This window comes from Marmota flaviventris, chromosome 17 (genome assembly GCF_047511675.1).
Source record: "Marmota flaviventris isolate mMarFla1 chromosome 17, mMarFla1.hap1, whole genome shotgun sequence".
NCBI lineage: Eukaryota > Metazoa > Chordata > Mammalia > Rodentia > Sciuridae > Marmota > Marmota flaviventris.
This window is the reverse complement of record NC_092514.1, coordinates 54,377,153-54,395,035: the sequence shown is the minus strand read 5'-3', so window position 1 is coordinate 54,395,035 and position 17,883 is coordinate 54,377,153. Positions and strand designations below refer to the sequence as shown.

The 17,883-nt window shown below is 54.2% G+C and overlaps 1 protein-coding gene across 2 annotated transcripts; it reads right to left on the bottom strand.

Annotated features, from left to right (window-relative positions):
* Positions 1 to 2,438: 2,438 nt before the first annotated feature.
* On the bottom strand, positions 2,439 to 17,032 carry Osbpl7 (oxysterol binding protein like 7). Of its 2 annotated transcripts, XM_027924692.2 has the most exons (23): positions 16,914 to 17,030; positions 15,434 to 15,587; positions 15,209 to 15,334; positions 15,015 to 15,068; positions 13,706 to 13,819; positions 13,267 to 13,362; positions 13,030 to 13,147; positions 12,305 to 12,408; positions 11,974 to 12,066; positions 11,758 to 11,890; positions 11,586 to 11,680; positions 11,303 to 11,398; positions 10,459 to 10,596; positions 9,773 to 9,869; positions 8,614 to 8,861; positions 8,290 to 8,427; positions 5,597 to 5,660; positions 5,407 to 5,485; positions 4,436 to 4,580; positions 4,181 to 4,325; positions 3,969 to 4,095; positions 3,638 to 3,760; positions 2,439 to 3,498 (listed from the first exon to the last, which is right to left on the bottom strand). In XM_027924692.2, the coding sequence occupies exons 2-23, from the start codon at positions 15,506 to 15,508 to the stop codon at positions 3,390 to 3,392; spliced, it is 2,517 nt and encodes an 838-aa protein (XP_027780493.1). In that variant the 5' UTR covers positions 15,509 to 15,587; positions 16,914 to 17,030; the 3' UTR covers positions 2,439 to 3,389. The 2 variants fall into 2 exon arrangements, with proteins under 2 accessions (XP_027780493.1, XP_027780494.2); XM_027924693.2 differs by lacking the exon at positions 2,439 to 3,498 and having other exon boundaries at positions 3,672 to 3,760; positions 3,969 to 4,051; positions 16,914 to 17,032.
* Between the last annotated feature and the right edge of the window lie 851 nt (positions 17,033 to 17,883).

Here is a 17,883-nt window from a genome sequence, read left to right as displayed (position 1 = left end):
ATGGACTTGAGATAGGGCCTCCTTCTCAGAGCACTGATTTGAGCCCGCCCACTCTGGTCTTCCCAGCACCCAGGAGGCAATCACTGCCCTTTACACCCATATCACCCTGTGCCATTCACACCCTGTGCAGGAGCTCTGGCATCAGTCCTGAGCCCCTAGTGGCAATGGCCCACCAAACCCTGGCGGGATGAGGGTGGGTATTAAGAAAACAGTTCTTCTGAAAGGACTCTCCTTGGGGCTAGGGTTGTGGCTCAGCGGTAAGAGCGCTCGCCTAGCACATTCGAGGCCCTGGATTCAATCCTCAGCACCACATAAAAATAAATAAATAAATAAAGATATTGTGTCCAACTAAAAAATAAATAAGTATTAAAAAAAGGAAAGGACTCTTCTTCCCCTGCTGGTCCCCAGCAAGGTGACAACAATCTTATCTTCCCATCCCGATCTGCAACGGTATGTTGACACCTGGGCAGCAGGGCTGGGAGAGGATGCAGATCTAGATGGGGCAAGGCACAGAGGGCTTGGTTCCTGGGCAGTGGAGCTTCTGGTCTCATGTCTCCACTGGAAAAAAACGACTTTGGGATTTGATCTGTTTCAAACTTCAGTTCTTAAAATACATAGAAGTTGGACACGAGCTGCTGTCAGGTGCTGCGTTGCTCTGAAGGGATGGCCAGGATCCGTCGTGCACACTGTTTTTAAAAGATCCTGAATGTGCATAGGTTTTGGTTGGTTTGAAGATGCACTGAGATTATTTTTGATGAGTGTCGTCTGGACAAGTGTGTTCATTTTGACTTTTTTTTTTTTTTTGGCATTACTGGGGATTTTTTTATATTTATTTTTTAATTGTAGGTGGACACAATACCTTCGTTTGATTTTTTATTTTTATTTTTTGTATGTGATTCTGGGGATTAGAACCCAGGGTCTTGTGCTCATGAGGCAAGCACTCTACCAACTGAGCCATAACACCAGCCCCATATTACTAGGGATTTAATTCAGGGATGCTACACCAACAAGCTACTTTTTTTTTTTTTTAATATTCATTTCTTTATTTTTGGTACTGGGGATTGAACTCAGGGGTGCTCTACCACTGAGCCACATCTCCTCTCCTTTTTATTTTTTCATTTTGAGACACAGTCTTGTTAAATTGCTGAGTTTGTCCTCAAGCTTGTGATCCTCCTGTCTCGGCCTCCTGAGTCGTTGGGATTGCACCTGGCTTCATCGTAACTTTCATACCTTTAATAACTAATCTGGAAATGTGGAGTGGGGGCTCTCTCTGGCTGGGGGAGAGGGAGAAGAAAATGACAGTTCTTTTCACTCCCAGAGAAAGCATGACTTTGGGTGGGGAGACCCACCAAACCAGAGCGGGGACAGGGGGATGTGGCTGGGTGGGGTGGGGCAGGGGTGAGGCAGGCTGAGGGGCTGAGAAGTAATGAAGTGTGGGGACCAGGTTGTTCACAGACGTTTTCCTTTAAGACCTCAAAGAAGCCCAATGACAGATGGAAGCATCTGAACAGAAAGGCAAGGGCTGCTGGACCCAGGTCACTCGGCTGTGGAATAATGCCTGAGTGGACCTCGATGGTGGACCTTCAGCCTGCTCCTCACCCTCCCCTCCCTTCCTGAACTCTCATCGATCTTGGGGCGGGGGGGACACAGACCCTACAACAAATGCCCACACCAGGGGAACAAGGACCATACAGTTTTCTACCTGCTTGAAGATTTGGATTTTTTCCACCAGGAGCTGGGCAGCAACGGAGATATTTAAAGCAGCAATGAAGAGCCACATTTTCTCTTTTGAAATCCCCACAAGAGCCAGCATTAGGATGGAAGTGACTGTTAATAGTCCAGACAAGTGTCCGAAAGGGCCCTGTCTGAGCCAGGTGCACAAAGAAAGACACCGGAGGTAGAAGTGAGAGTGAGAGCTGCCATAACAAAGTTCCACACGGTGGGTGGCGTAAAACAGCAGACATCTGTCCTGTCACAGCTGAGCCAGAGGTCCAAAAGCAGGTGTTAGCCTTGGTTCCTTCTCGAGAAGGCTCAGAGCAGGGCTCTCTCCCAGCGCCTGTCCACGCTGCCGCCTGGGTCCTGCTGGCTGCAGTATCCTTGATGTTCCCTGTTTGCAGATGCCTCACTCCAGTCTGTGCCCACCTGCCCACACGGCCCATGCCACATGACCTGAGTTTCCATGTCCTCTTCCCTCTGTGTGTGTCTGTGTTCCCAACTTCCTCTCTTTTTAAAAGGACACCAGTCATTGCATGACAGCCCACCCTGATCCCATATGACTTCATTGTAACTTTCTATCTGCAAAGACCTAGTTTCCAAATGTGTCACATTCCCAGGAACTAGGGACCAGGAACATATCTTTTTGAGGGGACACAATTCAACCACCTGCAGTGGCCTTCTCTGGTGCTTGGACACATGTTTTTCAATGAAAGATCACAGGCCAACATCTGGGACAGTCTTTATTGGAGCTTGGAATGTCATAGCAATTCACCTGACTCACAGGCAAGAAAATGAGCAGCAACAGTGGTGGACACCCAGCAGGGGGGACATCCAGACTACATTAAGGACCCCTGCTTGCCTGCAAGCAGGACACAGTACGCACGCGCACATGTACACACACACACACACACACTCCTACACAACTTTACACTCACACCTGCTCACTCCCTCCTCGTGGGCCTGAGGCCAGGCACCTCAGACTACCCCCCTCCCCCAGCCCACCCGCCTCTGGAGAGGACTCATTCACTTTGGGGCATCTGCGGAGCCGAGACTGAGAGGAACCACTTGAGGATCAGGGACCAAGGAGCTGGAAGCTGCAGGCGTTTTGCAGTTTGGGAGGAGAGGATGCAGGAAGGTGGGGATGACCAGGGACCAGCCACAGGAAACTGGAGGAGACCCTGCTGGACTTTCTCCAGGGCAAGGGGAGAAGATGCTGGAGACAGGGCAGGTGGAAGGAAAAGCTGTCTCCTCTCCTTCACTTGAACCTCGCAGCTGGGGCCAGCACCCTGGGCGCAGGAAGCCTGGGGGGCATCAAGGGGTCCCCTGTGTCCTAGGAAGGCACTGAAATGGGGAGTAGATCTTGGGAGCCTAGAGTCTCCTCCAAGTACCCCGAGGGGGACAAGGAAGGGGGTGACTGAGCGAGAAGGGTCGCACATGCCAGTTGTTGAGGCAACAAGACTGGGGAAGCATGGATTCTGCTTCTTACCCCAACAGTGGGGCCGGGCGTGTGCTGAGTTGCAGCCCTCTGGCCAGCAGAGGGAGAGGGCCAGAGCCAGGGCGTCCCCTTTGGTCTCAAGGGCAGTGAGGGGGAGCCCAGCCTCAACCATGTGTCCGTGGTCGAGAATGGGGGCAGGAGAAGTGAGGACCAGGGCCTCCTGCCCCCAGAGCCAGGGCTACCATAGCACAGCCCCATCCAGGTTCCCATAGCCCGGTTCGGCGCGCAGCCTCCAGTACGTGTTGTTGGTCACCCACCACTCCTTGCCACTGCTGTCTGTCTGCCGCCTGCCGGGGGGAGAGGGCCATGGGTGTGAGCGGGGACCAGCAGAACAAAGGCAGGGCCCTGAGGCACTGCATCCCAAGGTTGCCCTACCCCACCTGAGCGGGAAGGGGCTACAGAGAGGGGCAGAGGCCGGCGCGGCACCTGAAGAAGCGGGCCTGGTGGACAATGTTGTTCTCCTCCATCACTCTTCGCCTGTCTCGCTGGAGCTGCTCGATCCTTCTCTTCTGCGCCTCTGCGGCCTGGATGTTCCCCTCTTCCAGGTACCTGATGACCCAGATGGCCATAAGTGGAGCTGCCAGCCCAGGGACCCCCAAAGCCTAGGCCTCTGTCTCCTTCCCAGCTCTGAGCTCTGTCCCCCCAATAGGCCCCCCATTTCCCTGAGGCAACTCTGAAGCACCAGCTCTGAACTTGCCAAGGCCCTAGCAGTGGGGAGTGGGCCCGGGGCTCCAGGGACACCCTAACTGGCACTGACCTCTGGTCAGGCCGGAGCCGCGTGTCCGTGGACGGCAGTGTCCGTTTCAGTTCGGCCGTCAGTTCGTTCAGCTCCAGGGCAAACTGAGTGAAGCCGAAGTTTCGCTCATGGTCTGGGGGCATTGAGTCTGGAGGGGATGCAAGGGGCTGGGCAAGTGGACTGTACCACAGCTTCCCCACCCCTGCCCAGCCTTCCCTGACCATCTCACTTACTGGGTTTCCAGATGCATTGACCACCTGGGGGAGGACCCCGGTACAGCCCCTCATGCCACTTTCCAAATAGTCGGTGGAGGACACGGCCACTCCTGCTGAGCACGGCACCCTGCACCTCGTGGACGTTGGAACTCCAGTACTTGGCCTGGGGTGGAGAAGGTGGGGTCCTAAGGGGTGTCTCTTACCTTACCCAGGGTAACCACAAAAGAAGAAGCTGCTGGGGGTGAACAGGAACGGTCAAGGTGACATGTATACCTTGCAGAAAGTGATCTTGCAGTGGCAGGAGCTGTCCTGTGTGTTTCGGATAAGCACCTCCCCATAATGCTCAATCCAGCGCTGGCCACTCAGGATGTTGTGAATGCAGGATGTCACCTTGTTCCATTCAAAGTGGTCTCCAAACCTGAGAGAGACAGGGCATGGGAGGGGAGTGGTGGCCCTGGGGAACAAGTGGCCAGAGGCAGGAGGGCACCTGTCTCTCTGGAGCAGGTCACCTGAGTCTGTGGAAGGAATCTCCAGGATCCTAGTGCCAGCTCTGCAGTGAGAGATGACTTATCTAAAAAGCAAAGTCACCTTCACAGAATGTTTTCAGTGAACTTGACTCCTTTACGAAGCTCCTCAGTGCCTAGGTAATGCATATAAAAATACAGACAGGCTCCCTATCACTCTGAATAAGCCCCCTTCTTTCTGACTTCAGTACCCCACCTGTAAATTGAGCTAGATGATGCCACACCCCCTCCCTTTATTTCTTATTTAGATACAGGGTGTCACTAAGTTTCTTAGGGCCTTGCTAAGTTGTTGAGGCTGGCTTTGAACTCGCGGTCCTCCTGCCTCAGCCTCCTGAGCCACTAGGATCACAGGCATGTGCCACAGCTCCAAATATGGTTTGTGACCCATTGGTCTGGACATCCCTTTAGGTTTCTCTGTGTGTGTGCATGCACTTACTGGCTTGAAGTCTCAATGCATTTCTCACTATATCAAGGTCAAAAAATTGTGAAAGATACTGAGTCAGAGGACTCCATGGGCCCTCCCAGCCTTACTGTCCCAAGGCTTCTCCCTCCCCTTCCTTCCTTTATGGCAGCTGCTGCACCTAGAAGGGTCAAACCTGCACACACTGCCACCTGAAGCAGCAGCAGCTTCAAGCCAGACCGTCCTTCCTGTCCTGAATGCCTGCCCCATTCCCATCTCCAGCCCAGAGGACACCAGCTGCTGAGAGTCACAGTACTCACCTGGGCAGGCTGACATTGACTGTCCCCACAGGCACAATCTCCAGGGATTTGCCCCAGAACTTGTTCTTCCACTTCATGTCTGCAGTTGGATTGGGGGAGGGAGGAAGGGACAGCAGAAACAAGGCCAGAGAGTGTCCCAGACCTTCCCTGGCTGCCCTTTCCCCAGGTCCACCTGCACCTGCCCCCTCACCTTGCCAGAAGACGAAGTTCTCTGACTCTGCGTGGCATGCCGAGATGGGGGGGTGGTGGGAGACCTTGGAGAGCAAATAAGTTCCCTTGAGGCTGTCCCTGAGGAGGTTGGGGTCTGCTCCTGACATCAGGGTCCCTCAATGTCCCTTATCCCCACCCATTTCCCTGTGAACTAGAAGATCAGTTAGTTCCAGGTCTCTTCATTCCCGTCATCCTTGGCTATCACCAAATCCACATCTTTTTCTCCCCAAGGAACCTGTTTTCCCTCCTCACCCACTCACTCCCCTTGGGAGCTCTCCTGGCACCCTCTCTGTGGTGCCCTTGAGAAACCCGGCTCAGGCGGAAACATTTCCCCAACGATGCCCAGTGGAACCTCCACCCCTATCGGAAACAGCCCCCTGGAGGACCCTCTGCCCTCATCTTCCCCTCTCATGGACGCTAATCACACCCTGCCCTTCCACCCCACTCCTTTAGACACACCTGGCCTCGTCCTCACTTGGGATAGTTCCACATCTGGGACCTTAAGCTCTAACATCCCACAGCCACCCTCCTCATCTCTCTACCCAGTCCTGTCACCCATGGCTCCGGCCAAGACTTTCCTGTCCCCAAGGGCTCTGCTCTGTCAACCTTATACTGCTTCCCTTCCTCCCACCCATCCCTACACCTTCTCACCTACTGCCCTCAACGGCCTGCTTCCAGCACTCACCAGAAATGCCAGCAGCACAGTGTCCTCTGACCTCACCCCCAACACAACCCTCAGTGAGAAGCTGAGAATCGACGTGGTTCTACCTCTAGCCCCGAATCCCCCAGCAATCCCACAAGGACCCAGGCCTAAGTCAGCCCCTTTGGACACTTGCACCCCTACAGCCAGGAAGAACAGAGCTGAAGAAGACAACTCCTCAAGCCCAGGGCTGCCCACCAGCCCCTCCCAGGCCCTCTCCCTGGGACCTCCCCCACACCCCTCCCGCTCCCTCTTCCACACCTTCTGTCCTTCCCTCTATTTTTCTTCTTCTCTCTGAATAGAAAGAATCTCCTGTTTCTTCTGTCTTAAAAAATAGTAAGCCTTCCCTTCCTAGACTGGCACATTTCTGCTCGTACCTGTATAAACCATTTCTGGGAAGATGTTAGTGGCAGATGTCCCCTCCATGGGTTGGGAAGGGACACTTGTTTCCTATTGTATTGTGTAAAATGTTCCCCATCTTTTTTTTTTTTTTTTAGTACAGGGATTGAACCACTGAGCTATATCTCCACCCCTTTTTATTTTGAGACAAAGTCTCACCAAGTTGCTTAGGGCCTCGCTAAGTTACTTGAGGCTGGCTTTGAACTTGTGATTCTCCTGCCTCAGGCTCCCAAGCCACTGGGATTATAGGCATGCACCATGGTGCCTGATACTGTCTTTTTTAAAAACCCTTAAAATCTAAACAAATAAGCAAATTGCCTCAACCCTTCATCTTCCCTCTAGTGGTCTCTCTTTCTCTCCTCTTTCCCTCAGGGTGACATTTTTTGGAAATAGCCTATATTTTTCTCTACTTTTTAAAAAATATTTATTTGTTTTTAGTTGTAGTTGGACACAGATCTTTATTTTATTTATTTATTTTATGTAGTGCTGAGGATCGAACCCAGGGCCTCGCAGGTGCTAGGCGAGCGCTCCACCACTGAGCCACAACTCTAGCCCCTCTCTACTTTTTTTTCAAACCTTCACTTAACACCCTCTGTAATCCATTCACTGCCCCATCCTTTCTCTAAAACCTCCTTTATTCAGAAAGCTACTGATGTCCCCCAGGTCCCATGGACCACCCACCCTCCTGCCCAGACACACCATAGAGAGCCTGGGTCTTCTCCCACCCTCTAAGCTGGTGACTCCCTAGTCTGCTAGCTCTGCTCAGCACTCTCTGAGGAGCTCCAGGCCCACTGACCAGTTCTACTGGACATCTCTCTATGGAAGTCCAGCCCACTGAATGATGATGATGAGGCTACCTCAGCCTTCTCCCTCATTGGCCACATCCCCATCCCCTACACATAAGAATATCTGCTGACCACTGAGTCCTGTCAAGAGCAACACATAAATAGTTTTTGAATTTAATATGCCATAGCCCAAGTGCAGGCTGTCATCAGCTCTTATGAAGATGACTTTAATGGCCTCCTAATGGCCTCCACCAACCAGCATAGATCATGGAGTGTTTTTTACACAAAGCAGCTCTGAGAAGTCACTTTACTGTTTATCCTCCACGACTCCCACTGTCTTCAGGATTTAGAAACAAATGAAAAGCCAAACCTCTCCTTACCTTCACCAACAGGGCTCCTCAGGATCTGGCCTGTCTCTAACCTTCCAGCCCTAACTCTGATCTTCCTGAACAGGTGCCACCTATTCCTTCATAGTGACTGGAATGTCCAGTCTCCCACAACCCCCACCCACACCCCACTGGTACCCATCCTTCAAGATCAAGTTCAAGATCACCCCTGAGGTGTGTCTTTCCAAGTCTGCAGGATGCCCCTCTACACCTGTTTCAGGTCCACTTCCCACTTGGAGTTGACAGCTCCTTAGCACAGAATCCTCCACCTGCCTGGCACAGGGACCCTGCCCCATGCTCCTCTCCATGTCCTGGCCCCACTGGCCCCAGCTTCTGGACCCTGAAGTACAGGTCCTCCCCTACCCAGCTCCTGGAGGCTGGCCCCCTCACCCTGGGCCCTCACCTGCTCGCTGATGAAGCGGAAGCCCCGGTCAGGCCGTTCACATTCATAGGTCTCGCCCAGTACAGGGTTGAAGGGCTTGCAGCCTGCTCGGTGGTATGTGGAAGAGTAGGCAGAGACAGCGAAGGCAGCAATGTATACCTGCAGGAAAGCAGGAGCAGTGTCACCATGGTTGGTGACTCAGAGGAGGGCCCAGGGAAGGGACACCCCTCTCTGCAAGCAAAGTCTGGGGTCTTGAGATGGAACTTCAGCAGCAAGGATCAGCCCATCTGGGATTTCTGGGGGACAGGGACTCCAGGGAGGAAGAAGTGACCCTGGGGCAGGTACCATGCGCTCGCAGGGGTCAGCCATGTGGCTGGCCTGGTCCAGGAGGCTGCTGTACTCCAGCTCCTCGCAGAGCCGCTGCAGCGTGTTGAGCGGCTCGTTTAGCTGCACGGGCATCGACACCTTGGACAGGTCTTTGCCGATGTTGTTGCGCAGGATGTTCCACAGGCTCACGTCAGCCCCGGGCCCGCTGGCGGCTGGCAGGCAGCGGCGGCGTGGGGGCCCTGTAGCTCTCGCTGGAACACACCCTCCTGGGGCCCATCCCAGCCAAGTCACTCTCCCTCTAGATACTGGCATCCCAGACGCACAGGCCCATAGGCCAGTCCACCAGTCCACACAGGATGCCTCCCAACCCTGGGGGAAGTTGCTGGGTTGTAGATCTGCTCCGTTCCCAGGCCCAGGTCTCCACCCACTGTGGGCTGGGTGACTGGGATCTGCTGACAAGCTCCCAGGGGTTCAGGCAGGGAGCAGGGCTTCAAACCACCCAGGGGGACAATTCCACTGCCAGACACTGTGCCCCAGAAACCATGGCCAAATTACACTCACACACGTACACACACACCCTTTTATAAACACAGAAGCAAATGCCGAGACACAGACTATTCAGCCCCTTTTATAGGAGACGAAATAGACTCCAAGAAGCAAAATGACAGGTCCAAAAATACTCTAATAAAAAGTGGCAAAGTGGGCTGGGCGGGGTGGCACACGCCTGTAATCCCAGTGACTTGGGAGACTGAAGCAGGACGACTTCGAGTTCAAAACCAGCCTCAGTAAAAGCAAGACACTTAAGCAACTAGCGAGACCCTGTCTCTAAAATACAGGGATGTGGCTCAGTGGTTGAGTGTCCCTGAGTTCAATCTCTGGTGCCAAAAAAAAAGTGGGACCTTCTGCTCTCTGTCAGGCCTGTTTGTAGGCCTTCCCAGCCCATAGGAACAGAGGCCAGCACCAAGTCTGAGCCTGGCTCTCCACCCTGAGCTGCTTCTGGAATATTTTCCAGCTTGTGGCTTAGACTTTCTCAGCTCAGGGGTCATGCTGGGGTCAGCACCCAAAGCCATTAGCCCACCCATCACCACAAGGGACTGGTCTACATGAGTCCTAGAGCCACAAGCAAATGCAATTCCTCTACCCACCCACACCCCACATCCACATGCCCGCCTGGCACCTCTCTGATAGCGCTCAGCTCCCCTGAGGTCCAGCACCTCTTCGGACAGGCTGGTGGTAATCTCGCTGGTGCATGATTCTTCCTCTTCCTCAGAGCCCTGGGCCAGAAGAGATGACAGGCTGGGCAGACTGTGTCTCCCCGGGCAGCTGGGCAGTGCCCAGGGCCTGGCAAGAATCTGCCCAGCTAGCACTCTGATGGGAAGGGGAAGAGAAGGTATTGGGGGATGAGAGCTCTGAACCCTAAGACATTGCCCCAGGAGGACTGGCATTGTGGACTGTGCCCAGCTGCCTTGGAGGGACAGCACCTAGCCCTACCACTGGTGAGGGTAGAAGAACTAAGGAACCTGGCAGAAGAGAAGGGAATCTGGGGACTGCTGAGATTTAGGGTATAAGGAGATGGAGTCAAGGGGGTGCTGAAGCTGAAATGGGGTCACAGGGAGATGACTAGGGTGGGAATTGAGGCAGCAATGTCAGAGGACTCAAGGGGGATAAAACATGCCAAACTCAGTCTCCAGCAGAGATTTGTGAGAAAAACCATACAAGCCCCAATAGATGTGGATGTGTTCCCAGAGATAGCAGCCAAGGTGGTGAGAAAGGACTCAGGAATCTAGATCCTGGTCCCTCTGGACTTACCCATACCTTCCCAATTTCCCTTCCCCCTCACTGACGGCCTTCCTCCTCCCTCACCTCGTTCTCTGAAGAACTGGCAGAAAGGAGAACTTCACAGGCATCGAAGAACTCCGTGTGGGAATCAGCAAGGGACAGGATGCTACTCTGGGACAGTTGGGGGGTCAGCTCTCGCCCCTTCATGTACAGAGCTTCTTGCTGTAGGAGCCAAGGGAGTGTCAGGCCATGGTGGAAAGCCAGGCAAGGCTTGCTTTTGCTTGACACTCCCTTGAGAGGGAAGCACTATGGGGACATCCACTGAGTCTGCCATCTGCAGAGCAGGAGAGGCAGGGGCAATGTGCAGGACGCGAGGGTGTAGAGGACCGATCCCAGTCTTGGGGGAGGTGATCCGGTTCTATAGTAACTGCATGCACTTCCTGGCCACCGACTCTGAGCTCTGCTGCAAATCGTTTTCTTGAATCAACCCATTCAATACTGACACCCATCCTGTGCAAAGGTGCATTTTTTACCTCTACTTTGTAGATTAGGATAGTGAGGCTCAGGCCACAAAGCTGGCACGCAGCGGAGCCGAATTCAGACCCACAGAGTCTAGTCCCAGAGTCTATTCAGCCTGGCCATAACTGTGGGAGCCTGGGCCCACCAATTCGATTGTTTGGGTCTCAGTTTTGTCATATGGTGGGTGAGAGCCACCACCTTATGAACTCTGAATTCAAAGCAAAGGATACTACATCTGTAAGGATGGGTCAAGGGTGGCCGTGTCCATATTGCGTGAAAAAACGTTGGAGTCAGGACTTCTGGACTTTGTTTTCAGGCTAAAACCCAACCTTGCCCAACACCTTGGCCTTCGCTCCTGTAGTGAAGAAGGTGCAGGGGAGATGGCCTGAAGCCCGCCCTGGCTCCTCACCTCCTCGGGGTTGAGGGAACTGAAGGAATCCGCAGTGGTGTCTGAGGAGATGGACAGTGAGTGGAGGCGCCTCTGCCCAGCTGGGGCCTCAGAGACCTGAGGAGGAGGGTGAGGGGACAGGGTGAGGGAGGAGAAAGTCTTCCCAGCCCTGCCACCCTCCTCTCTGCAGAGATGGCCTCTGCCAATCCCCCAGCCCCAGCGCAGACCTGCTGTTGGACTGGAGGCCTGAAGTCCTCAGCCTCAAGCCCTGGCCCTGACCAGCTGCCCTGTCCCCAAGACTCACCCCCATCCTTGACAGCTCTGAACCCTGGTGCAGTTCCCTCAGTCGGTCCCGTTCGGTGGTGAGGGCAGCCAGGACACTGCTGAGGGAAGTGTGCACTGTCGGGGGCAGGGCAGGCCATCAGACTCCTCGCCCTCTACCTCCTGCTCCTCACCATCCCCTAGATTGCACTCACCCTTCTGGGCCAGGGCCCAGAAACTGCGCTGCAAGTGGGCATAGTCTGGGGGTGGCAGCCCACGGGAGCCGGAGGAGTCCCGAGACTCCAGGTAGCGAGACAGGTTGGGAACGGAGCCATGGAGACGACCAACCTGCAGGTGAAAGGGAGGGAGTAGATGAACAGCTTCCTCCCGGGGATCCCACCCCGGCAACTGGGGCCCTCACGCCACCTCACCCGTCCAATGGTGTCGTCCTTGGCAAAGCTTTGTGTGCACCACATGCGGCTGGTCCGTTTTCCTTTCTTGGGTCTCTCAGTTGTCACTGAGGCCTAGCAAGTTGAGGAGGGAGAAGTTTCACTCACAGGGTGGGGAAAGGGGGCAACCCGGGGAGAGGCAGACACCACAGAAGAGGGCACAGATCATGCTAGGCACCCAGGTACCATCCCCAGGGAAGTGACATCTCAGAGGAAGAAGCGAGGGCCAGGGAAACTCCAGCAATGTAGAGGAAGGGAGGCCCGCCCCAGGGAGGTGATGGGGGTGAAGCCCTGTCTCCTCCCCAATCCTTACCTGGTGTGTGGGAATCACAGGGGCAGAGGGGATCCGGTGCAGGGACTCCAGGCTCTGGAGGAGTCTGTGTAACTCCTGGAGCTTCCCCTGACACTCAGAGAGTGCTGATGGAGAATAAAGGAGGACATTGCTCCAACGCCAGCCAGACCCCCCATCTGTCCCTCAGCTTCCTTTCTCCTCCAAAAATGTCACTAGCCACCACAGAGACCCTGACACTGCTCCTCTCCCCTGCTTAAGATCCCAAAGCTCCATGGTGTGTCCTCCCTGGTTTTTACCCTGTCTGTAGACAACCCCTCAGCTCCTCTAGCCACACATAGGCCCTATGCCCTGCCACTCTCCTCACTTGGTGCACACTTCCCTCTCCAGGCCAACACCATACCTCCCTACCGCAGGAATCCGATTCTAGAGGACATCCCTGCCCTGGCACTACAGCTCAGGATTCTTCCCTGCACGGGTATTCACTGTCCTCCTTGTCAGGAGTCCTGGTCATGCATCCATGTCTGTCTCTGGGCCTAGGACACAAGCCCCGCCATCCTTTGTAAGATTGGGGCTCCTCCAAGTAGGTTCAAGGAGACTCAATCACCTTGGAGGCAGAGGCCATCTCCCCCATCAGACTGGGGCTCCCTGGGGCAGGGATGGAGATACCATTTTCCCCTCCTTCTGATACCACCTAGACCCGAAAGCATGGGTCACACCCACAGAAGCACTTGAGAGGGATCCCTCACCATGAGAGCAGCGGTCTAGCCCGTCACTGTCCCTCAGCCAGGAAGACACCTTTTCCCGAGGTCCAACTCCAGGTAGAGCTGAAGTGCTACCTGCTGTCAGAAGCTGGGTGCCAGGAGCCTGTGGAGTGAACCAAGGGTCAGGAAGGATGGTGCCCACCTTTGTGGGTCTCACAGTTCCCCGGAGCCACCATCCCTGAATCATCACATCACCTGCATCCACCCTGCGGCCCATCATACCTTCCGATGAGTGGTGCTGGGCAAGTCCAGGCGCTGGGCCTGGCGGTGGGCACGCAGCTGGGCCACCCAGCTTTGGAACAAGTCCTGGGATTTGATCTGCAGACATGATGGAGAAGGGAGAGTACATTTGAAGGGGTACTTACCAGGAGCTATAAGGACTCTGGTCATAGGCAAATAGAGTCTGTCCCTATAATGCCCCATTAGTGCAAAGCCCCCTTGCAAGCAGGTGAAGCACAGTCCCCTGTCTGAGCTCTTAGCCCCGGACCTGTTCACATAACAACCAATAGGGGTGGTCTGCTGTTTGATACAATGGCAACTTTCTTCTTGTCAAATTCAGGAAAAGACCTTGAGCTCCACGGACTCTCAGCCCCTATGCCTTTGTGCCCAGCACCTCTGCTAGGCAGAAGGCCATAATATTCCCTGGTTCCCAGGATGTTACCTTGAGATGGTAGATGTTGTCCTCAGTGTCAAGGTCAATGCGCTGGGCCTTTTTGTTGATGGACATGACTGATAGGCGGACATCAATGGAGCCATGGAGCTTCCCCTTGGTGATCTCGAGTAGAAGGTTGGTGAGAGGACTGGTTTTAGTGTCTCTGGGCCACAAAGCCACCATCTCCCTAATACCACTCTAGGCTCAAGGGTCAGGCAGTAATTCACCCCCAGGTCCAAGGCACACTATCAGAAGGGGTTGTCAATCATGTTCTATGTACAGAACCCTCCAGTATGTCCAGCCTCACTCTGAGTTAGGAAGCCACAGAGCAAGGACAAATACTCTCACCCTGGGAATCTGTCTGGAGGAAGGTGGACCCCTCCCCACTGAGAACCTGGGAGTGCAGCCTTCAGTTCCTTGTTGCCAGTATGAGAAAGGTGAAGGAGGAACGCTCTCATTTCTTGGGTAGTTTGTACAAAGGCCTCATCCAGAGGTCTCATGTGCACTATGCCCTTACCATGAGGGCAGCTCTACCTGGAGGCGAGCATGCTCCCCATCTTAGTGAGGAGGAGGCTGAGGCTCAGGGAAGTACAGTTGTCCCTAAGGTATCTTTGAGAGAATGGTTCTAGAACCCCCATGGATATCAAAATCTGTGGATGCTCAAGCTCCTTATATAAAATGGCCTAGTATTTGCATGTAACCTATGCACATCCTCCTGTGGGCTTTATTATTTGTGTGTGTGTATGGGGTGCTGGGGATGGAGCTGGGCAAGTGCTCTCCTACTGAGCTACACACCAGCCCTGCTCCCATACACTTTAAGTCATTTTCAGATTATCGATAATAATTAATATAGTGTCAATGCTGTGTAAATAGTTGTATTGATGTTTAGGTAGTAGTGACAGGAAAACAAACCTGTACGTTTTCAGTACAGATATAATTTTTAAAATACATACATTTTGTGGGAAGGGAGGGAGGAAGTGCTGGGGGTGATATTGGCCAAATTATATTGTAATATCACGTGCATGTATGGATATGTAATTACAAACCCCATCATTATGTACTAATATCATGCACTAATAAAAAAAATGTGGAAAGAGGAAAAAAAAAAGTACATGTATTTTGATCTGCTGTTGGTTGAATCAGAGAATGCAGAACTAAGGATCCAGAGGGCTGATTGTAACTGGCCAGAGGCTGCTCACTCAGCCAATGGTGTACCTGGGACTTGGACCCTACTCTGGGTTATTCCAGATACCCACTGCCTGCTCAGGGCATCCTGGGGCAGATTCCTCCCAGAACCCAAGCCAGGGCCCTGACTCACATCTTGCCGGGTGGTCGCATAGTGGAGGATCCCATCCTCGAGCACAAAGTACCTCTGTGAAGTCGCCCAGGAGAAGTAAGACCGCGTGGCCCAGAGGACAGAGAACAGAGAAGAGCAAACACACATAGGCTTTTCTCCTCCATGTGCAAAAGCCTGCATAGCCAGGCAGCCTCCCCATGCCCTGCACAGCCTACCTTGTGCCAGCCTTTCAGAGGCCACTTTCTCTTCTTGAGCAGGTGACCTTCCTGCCTTTCAGGCTTGACACCTTCTGCTCCCAGCCTGCCCCGAGGCTCCTCCACTACCTCCCACAGCTCAGAAGCCTGTAGTCCAGGGCAGAGGGAGGGAGCTACTGAGCCCACTGCATTGCCTCTGCCCCTCGGGCCCAAGGTAGGCCCACCCATTGCTGCTGCCCCTCAGACCTGCTGCGTGCTGCTAGGCTTCGAGGACTGAGTGCTCTCGGCCAGTGAGGGGGTGTCCCTCTCTTGGAAGTCCATGGAGGAGGGAGAGGCCACTCCCTGCTGAGGATGTAGAGCAGGTCAAAGGGGAAAGATGTCACCTGAACCTGAGGGGGCCCTTGAAACAAGAGAGAGACCCCATTAGTGCTGCCCTTGCTTTCACCTACCCACCTCTGATCCCTCCTGTGCCCTCTGGGAATAAGGGCTCACCTGCCATGCTTCTCCCCTACACCCTGCATCTGTTCCTATGCCACCCTGGGCAGGTCCCCTGCCTACACCCTCTGGTTATGGCTGCTGCTTAGAGAGGTGAACCAGCACACTGCAGACAGGTTGGTGCTGGGAGAAAACCATAAGAAGTGTGCCCAATCCCAGCTTGGGCACACATCCTGGGGCTCCCGGAAACACTAGGTGCTTTCTTGGCAGGATTCCCTGCAGGATGGGGATCAGAGGTAAAGCAGGGAAGTGAAGGAAGAGGCTCTAAGAAGAGACAGAGGGACTCAGATACTGGACAGGCAAGAGTTCAATCCAGCTGTCTCTTTCTCTAGAAACCCTCCACCCCCAGCACAATGGTGTGGAGACTCCTTTGCCACTATCACCCTGCAGAGCACCCATCAAACCCCGATTGGTCTCCATACCCACAAGTTCTTGGACTCCTGTTTTCTGCTTGGGGAAACTGAGGCCTGAGATAGACCCTATTTTCCCTTGTGCCTCCTCCCACAAAACATGCCTGTAGGATTCCCACCTCAGTCCCCTCCAAAGCTTCACTATCCTCTTACTATGGCTCCTGAGAAGTACCGCCCACCCAGAGAGAGCAGGACACTGGGCTGATGGAGACACTGTGGGCGGCAGAAGAGGTGGCCAAGAACATGCCAAGGTCCGCCCAGGTCCCGCAGCAGTGCCCACAGGCGCCCTTGGCACGGGCCCTGGTCATCCTGGCTCCACCAGGAGATCAATAATGCATGAGGCTGTGTGAGTGTGTGTGTGTGTGTGTGTATGGGGGAGGGGACTGAAGGGGCGAGGATGTCCTAAGGCTGAGGAAGCAGCTTGGACCTTCTTGTGGAGCTAGTAAGCACCTGAGGAGCTAAGGCCCGGAGGGGACAGGGACGTGGCAGGGTAAGAGTGGCCAGGAGATCGGGGCTAAGGGCCCAGGGTGCAAGATGCTGAACGGAAGGGAAACTCCTGCATTCTGCCATTGAAAGTTACCAAACTCTTCCAGTGTTTGGGTATCTCTGTGCCCTTGTCCTGGCCTCTGGGATCCTGACCCCTCACAGCTTGCCCGCAGAGGGGGAGGCTCTACCATTAGGAAGGAGGGGGTCGAGGGGAGCCAGGCAGGTACCCCCTTGCCACCTCCATTCCCAGCCCTGGATCCAGAGCAGACCCACCAGCTCCAGGTGGGACGAAGCCCTCCTTGGGAGTGTCAGCTTGTGTCGCGCAGCCCCCTTACCCCAGGGTCCATGGACGCCAGTGCTCCTTGGCCCGCGCACCGCTCTGCCTCTGAGTCACTGTCTCCGAGTCACCGGCTCCCTCCTCACAGAGCTGAGCAGTGGCAGCAGCTGCTGCAGGAACCAGGAAGGAAGGAGACGTCGGAGCCTCCCCTCTAGCCGGATCTCCCCACCTTCCCCTCCCCCCGTCGCCTCCTCCCGCCAAGCTCCGGGCGGCCGCTCAGCTCTGCCCCCCTGCTCCCCGGAGGACTCAGGACTGAGTGGACCAACGTGGTTTGGGAATGGGGGCATAGTCCCCACTAGGCACGGTTCCAGACAGATTAGAGGACTGGGGAACTGCTGGCCTCAAGCCAGAGTGGTAAAGGATTTGTTCAGACTAGTGTGGCCTTGACCCAAGGGAGGGCCCAAGGCCATTTCCTTATTAACCCTGGCCTCTCATTTTACATCTGAAAATAGATTGCAAAATTTGGAGCTAGGTAAGGTATCAGGTTGACAGGGAAGGGACAGATGTCCCCCTCCCGCCCCTGACACAATAGATAGTGCCAGGAGCATAGTCAGCAGCGCAGTCAGGGGGAGAGGGGACAGTCCATGACCCCACACTGAAGCTGCTCTCAGGGAGCAAAGCCCCACCATGTCTCTTCAAGAGGGTTCAGAAGTGCCCCTGAAGTGAGACAAAACCCCAGAGCACAGTGTCTCTGGGCCAGGAGCAGGTCTGGGGCAATAACCCACTACATACTAAAAAGGGAAGGCAATTTAGACACCCTCACCTGCCTTTCTGAGCACCTCTACCCTTCTGCTAGAGGAATAAGTCCAATTGCTCAAATCTAATTAAAAATTGGCTCTTGAGAAAGATCTAAAATTCATTCAAAAGGATTGACAGATTGACAACTTTAAGTGCAATGAAGCAGTTTTTTGGAAAGAAGTGGGTTTTTAATGGTGGCAACTCAGGCAGGTGAAGATAGAATGTGAAGT